The 13,611-nt window shown below is 44.4% G+C and overlaps 1 protein-coding gene across 1 annotated transcript in view; it reads left to right on the top strand.

Moving 5' to 3' along the window:
- The window catches only part of LOC311357861 (brevican core protein-like), a gene marked incomplete at both ends in the record, with an annotated part of 13,263 nt that extends 2,380 nt beyond the window's left edge, over positions 1 to 10,883 (top strand). The window contains 18 exons of the mRNA XM_084477883.1: positions 651 to 729; positions 1,206 to 1,592; positions 2,095 to 2,269; positions 2,717 to 2,844; positions 3,364 to 3,657; positions 4,047 to 4,280; positions 4,708 to 4,882; positions 5,397 to 5,524; positions 6,026 to 6,319; positions 6,656 to 6,769; positions 6,930 to 7,034; positions 7,147 to 7,248; positions 7,442 to 8,854; positions 9,257 to 9,415; positions 9,607 to 9,689; positions 9,854 to 9,998; positions 10,105 to 10,290; positions 10,819 to 10,883. Coding sequence (XP_084334009.1) covers positions 651 to 729; positions 1,206 to 1,592; positions 2,095 to 2,269; positions 2,717 to 2,844; positions 3,364 to 3,657; positions 4,047 to 4,280; positions 4,708 to 4,882; positions 5,397 to 5,524; positions 6,026 to 6,319; positions 6,656 to 6,769; positions 6,930 to 7,034; positions 7,147 to 7,248; positions 7,442 to 8,854; positions 9,257 to 9,415; positions 9,607 to 9,689; positions 9,854 to 9,998; positions 10,105 to 10,290; positions 10,819 to 10,883 — 4,266 coding nt within the window. The remainder of the gene's footprint in view (positions 1 to 650; positions 730 to 1,205; positions 1,593 to 2,094; positions 2,270 to 2,716; positions 2,845 to 3,363; positions 3,658 to 4,046; positions 4,281 to 4,707; positions 4,883 to 5,396; positions 5,525 to 6,025; positions 6,320 to 6,655; positions 6,770 to 6,929; positions 7,035 to 7,146; positions 7,249 to 7,441; positions 8,855 to 9,256; positions 9,416 to 9,606; positions 9,690 to 9,853; positions 9,999 to 10,104; positions 10,291 to 10,818) is intronic.
- Between the last annotated feature and the right edge of the window lie 2,728 nt (positions 10,884 to 13,611).

The following is a 13,611-nucleotide window of genomic DNA, read 5'->3' as shown; positions in this document are numbered from 1 at the left end:
GCATGTTGAGAGTGCCATGTTATGTGGAGAGATTAAGAAAGGGGCGAACAGCCAAGAAAATGTACTATGTAGCATACCTACGAGAACTAGCTACTGATCAGAACAGAGTAAAAAATTGTGTGGCCATTTGTAAACATATAGAAAAGGGGAATTCATGTTTTACTGTATTTAGTAAGAGTAATGTTTCTCTCGAATGCCCATGCTTTTTTTCCCCAATTGAATATATTCGAGCATTGAGCAAAAGTTCTGTAAAGGAGACAGAGGGTCTTTCATTTTTTTATTTGGCCAGGAGTCAGCCTGTTTCCACATGACAACTTTTGATGTCCCTTTTCCATTGGAGCGGCAGCCATGACGTAATGAACCTGGACACTAAGGCCACACACATATGTCATGAATAACAATGGACGTCACAAAGCTTTTCAGGAAATCGTAATACGATTTCAGACTCAGACTGCTCTCAGACCATTAATGAAACACATTATTTAGGTTCAGGTTAGGAAGTTAGAAACATTGTTATCCTGAAAGCTGTTCATAGTTTCTCTGAATTTGTACTGGGTGATGGAGTGTTGTTCTGTCCTAGTTTAATTTAAGTAGAAAGATGAAAATAGATATGAAGAGACTCATCTTTGGATTATTTTTCTCTTGTTCAGGTAACCATGACTCCTCTACTTATTCTCTGCATCTGCCTGCCCTACATCACGGCGACAGCACCGCTTGAAGAACATGATGGTAAGTGTACAGACAGACATCCAGAGAGACAGACATTTCGTTGTTCATGAAAATGAACATTAAGTAAGTGCATAAAAAGCACATTACATGTGTTTTTAGTCCAAATGTCCTTATTTCAATGAAATGGTAAGCAAACCAAACAAAAAGCAAAAATGGAATAAAAATTACAACAATTAATGATCATTAATGGTTTCCTGAACCATATGAATAATAATTTACACTGACACGGTTACAGGTTTGATTCCCACTGGTAGAGCAAGGCATTAACACTGCCAGGGTCAGGGGTTAGATTCCCACTTGGGCCAGCCGAGTTCAGAACGTTTCCCCTCATGGTATTGGTATTGTGGATAAACACACACTATCCGGACTTCCACTCAACGCGGGTCACTATGGAAAACGTATATACAGTACCTGTGCCTGACACAAATGAACGACAAACTGAGCTGATCCATCCACCCTGTGTCTGGCGAGCCTAGGCCTGGACGGCACGCTGAGCGTCAGCATCCCGGTGGAGACGGCTCTGCGGCCGCTGCTGGGCGACAAGGTGGTGATCCCGTGCTACTTCCAGGACACGGCCACCCAGGAGCCGGGAACCGACACCCCAATGGCGCCGCTCGCCCACCGCATCAAGTGGACCTACGTCACCCCGAAGAAGATCACCACCATCCTGGTGGCCTCCGGGGGCAAGGTGGCGGTGGAGACGGAGTACCTGGACCGTGTGACCATGGTTAACTACCCGCTGGTGTCCACCGACGCCACCATCGAGGTGACGGAGCTGCGGGCGAGCGACTCGGGCACCTACCGCTGCGAGGTGCTGCACGGCCTGGAGGACAACTACGACTCGGTCAGCGTCCAGGTGCAAGGTGGGCCGCAGTGTCTTCTGTTTCTTTTCTTTTTTGGATTTATTTTTGCATTTCTATGCTTTATTATAGAGTTATAATAAAGCATAGAAAAATATTGTCATTTCTACGTCTGTCCTGTACTTTTTTCTGTGACACCATCATTGTCCTCCTGTCCAGGAAGAGTAAAGTGCCCTCTCATCTTGTTGATTACAGACCAAACATTGAGTGAGACACCAAATGTCAAAAGAAACAATTTATAAGCATATAAGCATCATATGGCTCAACATGATTATGTACAGTTGTTTGTAGTCAAGTGAAGTGGATGCGAGACACTTTATGTCACGGGACAATGCACGATTGGCAGTGTAAACTATTGATTGGTTATTCACTATCGGTTGTAATATCATTGAAATGTTGTACCCCGTTGAGTCACACACCAAATCGACCCAACCCACTACCACAGGTGGTCAATGTGGGACATTTAATTCAAATTCAAACGTTTGGCCCCTCTATGGTTCCCCAGGTATCGTGTTCCACTACCGGGCCATCTCCACCCGCTACACCCTGACGTTTGAGAAGGCCCAGGCCGCGTGTGTGCAGAACAGCGCCACCATCGCCACCCCGGCCCAGCTGCAGGCTGCGTATGATGATGGATACCACCAGTGTGATGCTGGCTGGTTGTCTGACCAGACTGTTCGGTAAGACCACACCAACAACACAGAGAATTTTCCCAGAGGTGTCATCAATGTAACACAAGTGCAGGTGTCTCTCTAATAATACAAATTATGTGTCTGATCCTTTGAAGTACCAGGGCACGGGTGATAGACTTATCTTCACAAGTAACGTCTACTACCAGTGACCATTGGGCTATTTTCTAAAATCCCTCAATGAGTTGGTTTTCAACGCATGTACAACAGAATATGTTTTTAGTGTAAATGTACTCTGCCTATTTACATTTAATAAGTTCCATTGAGCAATTGAGCCGTTCCGCCCTGCTAGATAAAATAAAATATAGTTATTCTTTACTCAGACAGAACAAACACATTCAAGTGTATATTCTCAGGGCTCTCAGGAGTCATTATACTCCCCCATGAAAAAGGGGGCCTGATTTGCTTTTAAATAAACAACACTGTGTTGTCCTCAAGATACCCCATTCACGAGCCAAGGGCCGGTTGCTACGGAGACAAGGAGGACTTCCCTGGCGTGAGAACGTATGGCGTGAGAGAAGTCAACGAGACGTACGATGTCTACTGCTTTGCAGAAAAGATGTCAGGTACTCTCTAGTCTAAACCGATGCACAATTAACATGTTTTTAACTGTTTAAAAAATTTCTGTTTAAAAGATAAATGGATTGTCACTATAACAACAATACAGATAAATTATTCAATATTGTTAAAAGGGCGGTATACTTTGCTTCATAAGTAAATAAGTAATCTAAAATTCTTTATAATTGTACATGTTACATTTACCTCCTACTACTTTTTATTACCGGTCAAGCATGCTTGGTACATATTGTAATTAGTTAAAGGCATATTTACCTCCAGTCAAGCCATTATCTGAGAAACAAGTATTGAGAATCTGCAAAAATGTTGGTAGAATATATCAAACATTTGATCGATTTTTAGAACATTTTAGATTGAGTCAGCCAAATAGGTTCTTTGGAAGTTGAAGAAGTTGATCGCTCTCTTATGAAAGCCTTTACAGACCTGAAGAAGCCTGTTCAATGGAACACCAACCAGAGAACAGTGATGCTATTGATGAATTAACGTCCCTGACTCCCGTCTTCCCCCAGGGAGGGTCTTCTACTCCTTCTCCGTGGAGAAGTTCACCTTCTACGAGGCGGGGGACCAGTGTGGCAAGCTGGGCGCCCGTCTAGCCACCACAGGGGAACTCTACTTGGCCTGGAAGGACGGCATGGACGTGTGCAGCGCCGGCTGGCTGGGGGATCGCAGCGTCCGCTACCCCATCAACCTGGCCCGGCCCCAGTGTGGAGGGGGCCTGCTGGGGGTCCGGACCGTCTATCTGAACCCCAACCAGACGGGATACCCGTACCCCGATACCCGCTACGATGCCATATGCTACCAATGTAGGTGTTAGTCCCAGTAGAAGAAAACGCAAATAGCTCACAAGTAATTTCAAGAGGTGTAACTATACAGTAACCAAGAGGCGTAACTATTGTTGAGAGAAACGTATATCTGAATTGAAACGATTTTTGTAGTACTTGAAGTACTTGTGAGACCGAGTGAAGCGTTATTGGAGGTGAGGGTCACCCTCACCTCCAATGCTTTACGAACGAGGTTGAAGCGTACGTGTTCCAATCCTGAGGTGGCCAGTCGGTGTGGCTTGCGAGAACTGGCATTAGCATGATCCGGAACCCTCAGGCGTCTTATCTGTGCAGCCATGATGTTCATATAAAATAACCCAGGCTAGACTGCAGGATTCAGTAACACGTCTTTGGTTGTACTCGGTGAACAGCTGAAGGCAGCGGGGGAATGAAGCCCGCGGTGCTGACCACTCCGTTCCCTGGCGTCATCCCTATGACCCCCGGGCCGGTGGAGCTCCCCGGCCGAACCACCCCGTCCCAGGAGGCCCAAGGAGAGACGGTGACCCTCTCCCCCCTGCCCATCCCGCCCAGTGAGACCGTTACCGTGGCAACGGGCGGCCGTGGAGTGCACCTGACTGATGAAGATGCTCCCATGGGTCCCCAAGGTGCTCAAGACATTGTTGTTGTTGTTGTTTTTGTCGTCTTTGTCTTGAAAGAACTGGACACCGTGACACCGTAATTATTATATGTGTAACCAAATTAATGATGAAGATTCAAAAGGCCTGTTGTGAAATATATTGAATACATTTGGGGGACGTATGGTCAAGGTGCTACAGTATTTCCTTTCCAGCCCAAGGTGTTTTTTAAGATAAATTACAACCTATTCCTGTATAGCAATTTACAGTGATTCATGCATGCAAAATCCTTTGCATAACCCCTTTAAGACATGTAAAAAAAAAAAAAAAAAAAAAAATTTGCTTTGGTTAAACATCTGCTTATTAACTTCATACTAGCAGTAGTTGTAGCAGTAGGCCTATATACAAAACAGACTTAATTTGTCGGGCTGGCATTGTGAACCTATGACCTCCGTAGGCGTTGTGTTCCACTACCGGGCCATCACGGGCCGTTACACCCTGACCTTCCTGGAGGCCCAGCTGGCGTGCAAGAGCATCGGAGCCACGGTGGCCAGCCCTCGGCAGCTCCAGGCCGCCTACCTGAAGGGCCTGCACCACTGTGACGCCGGCTGGCTGCGGGACCAGACCGTCAGGTGAGGAACAGGAGGACTCGCACTCTGTACAACACACAACGCAACCTATAGGCTTTTTAAAATTGGGTTAGAACTAAGTGTTCAGCTGCAAGATAAGATAAGGTAATACTCTATTGATCCCAGATAGGTAATTTGAGATTGGGGCTTAAGGTGACCAGATTGACCAGACATTTGTAGCTTGGGAGTCCATTCATCAACAAAATGTTAATGGACGTTAATATATTGTATATGAAATTAAAAAGGGGACATGTTCAAATTGTAATCATGGTAAAGACTCCTTAGTTAATATCCCATCCAAAGTCCCTATACTGCCCCATAACAATCTTATAAACATGGTTTTTCATGTGTACTTGGTCGACTCCTGTGTGCGATATGTGTGTGTGTGTGTATGTGTGTGTGTGTGTGTGTGTGTGTGTGTGTGTGTGTGTGTTTACCTTAAACCCAATACTGATAGTACCTTTGATTAACTTATTTTTCATCACTGATACTGTCCCTTGTTTGACTTGTGGCCCAGGTACCCTATCGTGTCTCCCAGAGGTAACTGTGCAGGTAACCTGGAACTCCTGCCAGGGGTGAGGTCGTACGGCCTGAGGACTGCCAGCGAACTCTACGACGTCTACTGCTACGTGGACCACCTCCCAGGTGAGACACAACCATGACATAGGAACACCATGACACGTTTGCTGACAAGTTGTTTCAAATATATGTGCTCTGACATCTCCTCCATCTATCACCTCCTGAACTGGTTACAAGCAGACAAAATGAATGAATGTGTGTTTATCTTAACCAATGTCAATTGGTTTAACGCAAGTTAGCTAGGTCAACATGGGCTGCCGTGGTTTTTGAACCTTCAAAAACCACTTTGCTTTCCTGGGAACCGCTTAATCACTTACTTGGTTATTTTGTTTTGTTGTTGAAACACTATCATTGGATGAAATCATACAGAAGAAAAAACAGACTATGGATAACTTAGATAAGAAATAATGAGTTGGTCTTACACTGAAGGCATCCTTTGAATATTCTCAGCCTCACATTAAAAGTTGCTTTGAATGAAAGCGACTGCCAAACCACAGATTGAAAGCGTATTGTAGAGGAATTTTCTAAACCCCCTAAAAAAACACTGTCTAAAACACCGTCTCCCAGGCAAGGTGTTCTACTCCAGTGACTACGACAGCTTCTCCTACGAGGAGGCTGTGCAGCACTGTGAGAAGCTCAACACCACGCTGGCTACCACCGGCCAGCTGTACGCTGCCTGGAACCAGGGCCTGGACAAGTGCCGCCCCGGTTGGCTGCTGGACCGCAGCGTCCGCTACCCCATCACCAGCCCCAGGGCCCACTGCGGGGGCGGCCAGGCCGGGGTGCACATCATCTACGCCTTCCCCAACCAGACTGGCTTCCCTGACCAGCACTCGCGCTACGACGCCTACTGTTTCAGAGGTAGTGCAACAACATCGCTGTGTTGCCCCAGAGTGAAATGTCGGATATGGGAACTATTTTCTTTAGTTATTATATTTATGTAGACATTCTTTTATTGTATGTGTTTCCTTCGCCTGAGCAATGTGGTGTGTTTCGCTTAACTATTATTTAATTTTATTTAATTAATTAATTCCTGGGTGAAATGTGATATGCAAAAAAAAAAATCAGCAGCAAATCTGAATTTGAAAACATTGAAATTCCATCAAATACAAGAAATCCAACCCTTTAAGCATAAATATATTCTACAGAAGTTCACTACCGGTATGTGTCATTTAAAAATGTGCTTGTTCTTTTCAGCTGAATTTCCTGGAGTTAAGATGGAAAATAAATCCAGTGTGGATAAGACTTTTGAAGAGGTGGTAGAAGAGCTAATCAACATGACAATCATCACTGTTGACAAAGCTCCAACTGGTAAAAACAAATATGTCATGAAATCCAATTGCTAAAAAAAGCTATTTTGTCTGACACAAATCATCTGTACAAAATGACTGTAAATATATCCTCACAGAAGTTCACTCATTCACTTTGTGTTATTAAAAAATGTGATTGTTCTTTTCAGCTGAGATTCCAGTAGTTCAAATTGAAAATAAAACCAGTGTGGAAAAGACTTTTGAAGAGACGGTTGACGAGCTAATCAACATGACTATCACGAACGTCGTCAAAGCTGTGCCTACTGGTAAAAAATAATAAAAATACAATTTATTTGATCAGAAAGTGAAATTAAAATGTCTTATTATCCATTTATATGGCTCGTCCAAATGTCTCCCATGTGGTTTTGTGATTTTCAGTTTCTGTTTCCGTCAAAACCGAGACTGGTGCGAATACAACCTTTGTGGTGGAGGAAGTCATGAACAAGACGGAAATTAAAACTGACCAAATTGCTCCACCAGGTAGGATACTTTAACATGCTTTTAATAGCTTTTGATTTCTTATTGCATGACACAAATTGTAGACCAACGCTAAAACTAATTCAGTGGATCTTCAACAGACCTTTTCCTCACCTATCCTCATTCTAATGTCTATATTTTCATACTGATTCTTCAGTGGTACCAATTAAACCCATTCTTACCCTTGTACTTGTAGCGACCGTGGATGTCTCTGGCTCTGGATCATCTGAGGAGCACTCTGCCAGTGGTAGTGGCAGCGGGGATCAGACAGGGGGGTCCGGTGTCTCCAGTGGTAGTGGCAGCGGGGATCAGACAGGGGTGTCCGGTAGCTCCAGTGGTAGTGGCAGTGGGGATCAGACAGGGGTGTCCGGTAGCTCCAGTGCCAGTGGTAGTGGCAGCGGGGATCAGACAGGGGTGTCCGGTAGCTCCAGTGCCAGTGGTAGTGGCAGCGGGGATCAGACAGGGGTGTCCGGTAGCTCCAGTGCCAGTGGTGAGGGCTCCGGATCGGGGTTCCAGATCATCTTCAGTGGTAGTGGACACATGGCCTCGGGAGAAGGATCTCCATCTGGCCAACCCCAGGAGGCAAGGGAGGGAAGTGGTGCCATCAGCTATCCTGGCAGTGGATTGGGATCTGGTTCTGGTACATGGGGACGGGAGTCTGGTGCATCTGGGTCTGGGTCAGGAGAGGGGCCGGATGGACAGCAGGGATCCAGGTTCAGTGGCTTTTCTTCAGGATCTGGTTCAGCAAGTTCTGCGAGTGGAAGTGGGGAATTCATTGGTAGCAGTGGCGAGTCCTATATCATTATGGTGGATGGAAAGTGGGTGGAAAAAACACATCAGAAACACACAGAGCAGGAGTTTGGCAGAGGGGCAATTGATTACATTTCTGGATCTGGAGCTACGTCCGGGTCAGGATCAAGCTTCGGCTCAGGAATGATGTCCGGGTCAGGATCAGACATGATGCCTGGATCAGGGAGCGGTGGCTTCAGCTCCGGCTCCATCTCTGGCTCAGGACTTCCAGACGTGTTGTTTGTCCACCAAGGCCTTGTGGACCTCACAGAAAAGACCTCCGGAGAGCAGGAGCTTTCCGGCTCTCCACCCAGCAGTCTCCCCTCGGGCGGTTTCCCCTCTGGTGGGTTCTCCTCCGGTTCATCAGGCAGCGGTCTTGGCTCTGGGACGACGTCCGGGGAGGGATCCTTTGGCGAGGGTGATGTCGTCCTCCTGACTGAAGATGGCATGATGGAGATAACCACGCAGCGCCAACCCGAGCAGGGCCGCGGGGTGGTTGAGATCAGCGGACAAGGGAGTGGAGGAGTCAGTGGAGGCGGGTCCGGTAGCGAGTCTGACAGCCACCTGCACTTTTCTGGCAGTGGATTCCCTCACCAGGAGACCACCACCCCGGGCTTCTCCATAGAGATGGCCCCCGGATCCACACTGAGCTACCCAGGGAACCAAGAGTCTAGCATGGATCACACAGAGCACAGCCAGGAGCTAGAGGTGGAGAGGGAGGCGCGTGGAGGTCCCACGGAGGAGGCGTATGTGACTTATACTGCACCGTCAGTCCAACTAGCGACCCCTGGTGTGGTGGAGCCACCTGCCGTCGTGGATGGTAAACACCTGTCAAACATTATCAATATAAAACCACGCTCCTCATATTATACATTCTCCCTGCCCAGAACCTATAGGTTCTGCAAGAAGAGCTTTGCTTTTTTGATTTAATTGAATTGCTTGTTTTAGATTGCGCTTTGGGAAGAAGACAATGTGTACTATATTTGTATTATATGATAGGTAATTCTCTGTGACAGTTCTATATAATTATGAATGTTCCTCTGTACTCATTTGTATGTTTGTAAACGTTTCCTATAAACCCACATGGCACCCACGTGGCACATTGCAGGACACTTACGTAAAATGTATTTAACTTTTTTTTTTTTTTTAATGTAGATGCATATACTGACTATGTACATGCAGTTAATCTTTAGGCTTCTATATATATTTGGTGTGTTTACAGCATTGATGGGCTGTGCTGAGGGCTGGTTAGAGTTCATGGGCAGCTGCTACCTGCACTTTGAGGAGAGACACACCTGGTCTGAGGCAGAGCTGCAGTGTCAGGAGCTCAACGCCCACCTGGTCAGCATCACCTCTGCTCAGGAACAACAGTTTGTCAACTGTGAGTAGTCTGAGGCGCGCGCCGTGGTCCGTTCATCAGATTACGAAAAAAAGTTTGATATTGTGGGCCATTTCGGCCTGTAATGGAAATGCGCCTGATTCTTTTCGCTTCATTTTGGACATGTCCATGTTGAAACAACCATATGGAGGATTAATGTTTTACATGTGTCTGTCGTGATGTTGGCACGCTAGCCAACGCCCAGGACTACCAGTGGATTGGACTGAACGACAGAGACGTGCAGAATGAGTTCCGCTGGACAGACGGCAGCCCTCTGGTAAACTTTGTTTCGTCCAAAAATGACAGTACCAATGCTTTTTACCTGGGTGTTTTACAGCATTTATTTCACTGCCACCCAACATTTACCGGTATCACTGCATGTGTGCAGCAGGGGGCATGTTGTCGGTCATCCTAACTTTCCCATTCTGATCCGTCCATCAGGCTTTCGAGAACTGGAGGCCGAATCAGCCAGACAGCTACTTCAACTCAAAGGAGGACTGTGTGGTCATGATCTGGCACGAGGCCGGGAAGTGGAACGACGTCCCCTGCAATTACCACCTGCCCTTCACCTGCAAGAGTGGCCCGGGTGAGTCCGACTACTGTCCTCCTCCGAAATGTCACGTGAAGAAGGCCTGTTGCCGCTGGACTGTCCCGTTTTAACTGCTAATGTCACTGTTCTGTCCACCCTTCAGTCACATGTCAAGCACCCCCAGTGGTGGAGCACGCCCGGCCACTGGGCAGTGACAGCAGAGACCGTTATCCAGTGGACTCCATAGTCCGCTACCAGTGTGAGGCGGGATACACCCAGCGCCACCTGCCTGTTATACGCTGCATGGCAGATGGCCAGTGGGAGGAGCCACATGTGGAGTGTATAGAGGGTGAGTCTAAAGAAGTCTAAAAGATTACACACCTTACCCACAAGTGCCACGAGAATTGCGTGTCAATTATATTTTCTTTATTTTTCTTGAAACCAACGCTTAAATGGAACCCAAATTACTATGATAAAATTGGCTGATAATTTAACTAATTAATACGATTTGATTCCATTAAAGATGTCACTTTTGGTTCAGTCGATCAGTGCAGAATGTTATGTTAGTGTTACAAAATTTCTTGGCACATAGGCAAGGCAAGGCAACTTTATTTCTAAAGCACTTTTCATACACGAGGCAGACTCAAAGTGCTTCACATCGAAACATTGTCATACAATAAAATAAAATAAAATAATAGATAAGTAAAAGAAACCATAGGCAAAGTAAAAAAAAAAATGCATTGTCTTGTATGAACAGTCTCTCTGGTATCAGACCATGTATTAACATGATCACACATAGGCAGACTTTTAGCATACCGTGACCAACACTTACTTGAATGCTTATGACTTTGTTATGTCTGTGTTTTCTTTCTCTTAGCGGCCAGCAACAGGCTACACAAAAGGTCTGTCAGGAGCCGGACAAAAACAAATCAACGGTCATAGAGAGAAATGCTCTAGAGCAACGCCCAAAAGGACATACAACTAAGAGCCACAGAAGGACCCCTCTTGAACTGACAGCAGTGCAATTCTTGATTGAAAAAGCCCCCTCTCATTCCCTTTGTGTACATACAACACACAGAAAGCACATTTAGAACACGGTAGTCCCAACTGACTGGTGCTCTGGATCTTGCAATGTCACTCTGTCTATTTTCATAGTGAGTTTATGTGTTTTTAACTTTATTTATAGTTTATTTATAGTTGTCTATACCTATGTTCGTTTATTTGGAAAAAAAATAGATCTTATATTTTCGGCAGTGGGTACTACATTACTTTTAATGAATGACATCATTGGGAAATCATTTGTGAAAGTGCCAGAGTGACATTGAAAATCCCCCTAAAAATGCAACAATTTAAGTAATAAAAGTACAATAGTAATTTTGAATTAGTTTACCTGCAGAAGGAAGATATTGTTCCTTGTTTTTTTGAATAGTTTTGGTTTTGTGTTACTTTTATTTTTAGTTATAGTATTTTAGGTTTGGTTACATTTCCACATCTGTGTTTATAGCAGTAGATACAGCACCCTTAAATTTGAACTGGAAAAAGTAGATACACTAACCCACAATATTGAATAATTTGTTATTCAGGTAATGTTAAAAGAAAAATGGTTGCAAAAGGACCTGGGTTACCATTGTAAGCACTCATGCACTTTTGGGAGTCTTCAGTCACTTCTTTTGTGCTAAGCATAAAATCATTCAGCGCACCTTACTGATTTAAAATAACATTCATCCCAGGTCCGCTTCTATTGTGTAAAAAAAAGAAGCATATTGTCGCTAGACAATTTAACCTATTACAAATAGTTGACATGCTTTGCAACCAATGGAGTTCTCTGGGGGACTGTACCGCCCCCTATCGGATCACCCGCAAATACACACCATAAAGCTGCTTCACAGCTTGAAGCGCGTTTTCAACAAGGAATTTGTGTTTGAGAGGATCCTACTTGTCTTTATATCTAGGCCTTTTATATCACCTGTTAATCATTTTATAGTACAACTCACACAAAACAGCAGGATCTGTGTTAACTGAGCTGATTATACTGATCAAATAGTAGGTGGTTCAATAGTTGAGAGATTGATGGATTAATTGGCCCATGCTTGGTTCCTAAACTTTAATACTACATTTTATATTCAGAAGATATCAAAACAATAGATTAGAGAAGATATGCTTAGCAGAATTGCACGCAAAGATTTAACTTTTTAAAAATATAAATCCCTTTGAGGAATTATAAAACCTGAGATTTAAAACCATTTGAAAAGACAACAAAAGCTGTGAAAGCACGTGCAGGCTAATGAGAGACCTGAGTAGATATACTGACCATGACCTTTTAAGGGTCAAGTAGACCTATTATGCAGAGACCCGGGTTCACACTCCACCCACAACATCTAGTATTTAGACACGGACCGACATCCAGAGGACTCACAGATTGAGAAAACAGGCAAAATGATGCCTTTTAAGGGCACACACAGGCACAGAAGCACATCACTTACACAGCACAATAACAAGGTATGCATGGCTTTAAGCAAGTTGCTTTCCAGTCATCTGCGTCTCTGAGAGTTTGAAAGTAAGGAAAGAAGACCGGGAGATTGACAGTGGTGGCATCTTTGGGTCAATGATGACAAAGTGTTGATATGATAAGAAACATCCGCCATGACAGATCTGTGATCTGTCACCTGCAGTGATACACATGCACACACACACACACACACACACACACCACCCCAACCCCCCCCCCCCCCACCCCCCCCCCCCCCACACACACACACACACACACACACACACACACACACACACACACACACACACACACACACACACACACACACACACACACACACACACACACACACACACACACACACACACACACACAAGCATGGCTGGTAATACACTGTTGTGATCCAAATGCCTGATTAACCAATGCCAAATAAAGGGATTACTCTGTGAATGTGTTAATGGAGAGTAATATATGAGTCATTATTTAAATACTGTATTTAAATACTGAAAATATCTGTATTTAGTGATATATGATCACTTACATTTCTGAATGGTGAGTGTGACAGAAGCCTTCAAAAAAGTCTGAAAAAGAAAATCCCTTCTTTGATTTCTCCTTTTGGTCAAGTTCAGCCGTTCATAGTCTACTTGTTATTCATTCATACCTGCACATATTGAAAAAGTTTTTTTGTGAATTGAATCCTTAAAATTAAGATGTCCTTTCATACATCTGAACGAATGTGTGTATAGGCTATAGCTATTGTAACGGCTAACCAGGACTGCCTTGCTTAGTTGTGTAATTCGGGGTAAGCTTACAACGTAATACAATGATAATTTTATAAACTGGTTATAAATATAGTGTAAAACGTGTTAATTTAAACAAGGAGGTTGAGAAATTGATGCTATTTGCATCCATAGAAATGTCTGAATTGACAACGGCAATTTGACACTCACAAATTTGAAATAAAGGTAGAGTATAAAGTATAACACTTTTTTTTAACAACTTGGAATGGCTCCTATACATGATTTATTTTTACTTCCTCTGGAAACCAAGGCAAACAGTGACACACAGGGGATACCTTCATCTGAACATGGCAGCAAAAACACATTCCCTCTGTGGATGTATACCTGTTTAATACAGTGTGTGTGTGTGTGTGTGTGTGCATGAGAGCGTTTGTGTGTG

This window comes from Micromesistius poutassou (assembly GCF_964030765.1).
Source record: "Micromesistius poutassou genome assembly, chromosome: 13".
NCBI classification, from domain to species: domain Eukaryota; kingdom Metazoa; phylum Chordata; class Actinopteri; order Gadiformes; family Gadidae; genus Micromesistius; species Micromesistius poutassou.
Note: the sequence above shows the minus strand (reverse complement) of the source record. Positions and strands in the feature narration are given on the sequence as shown.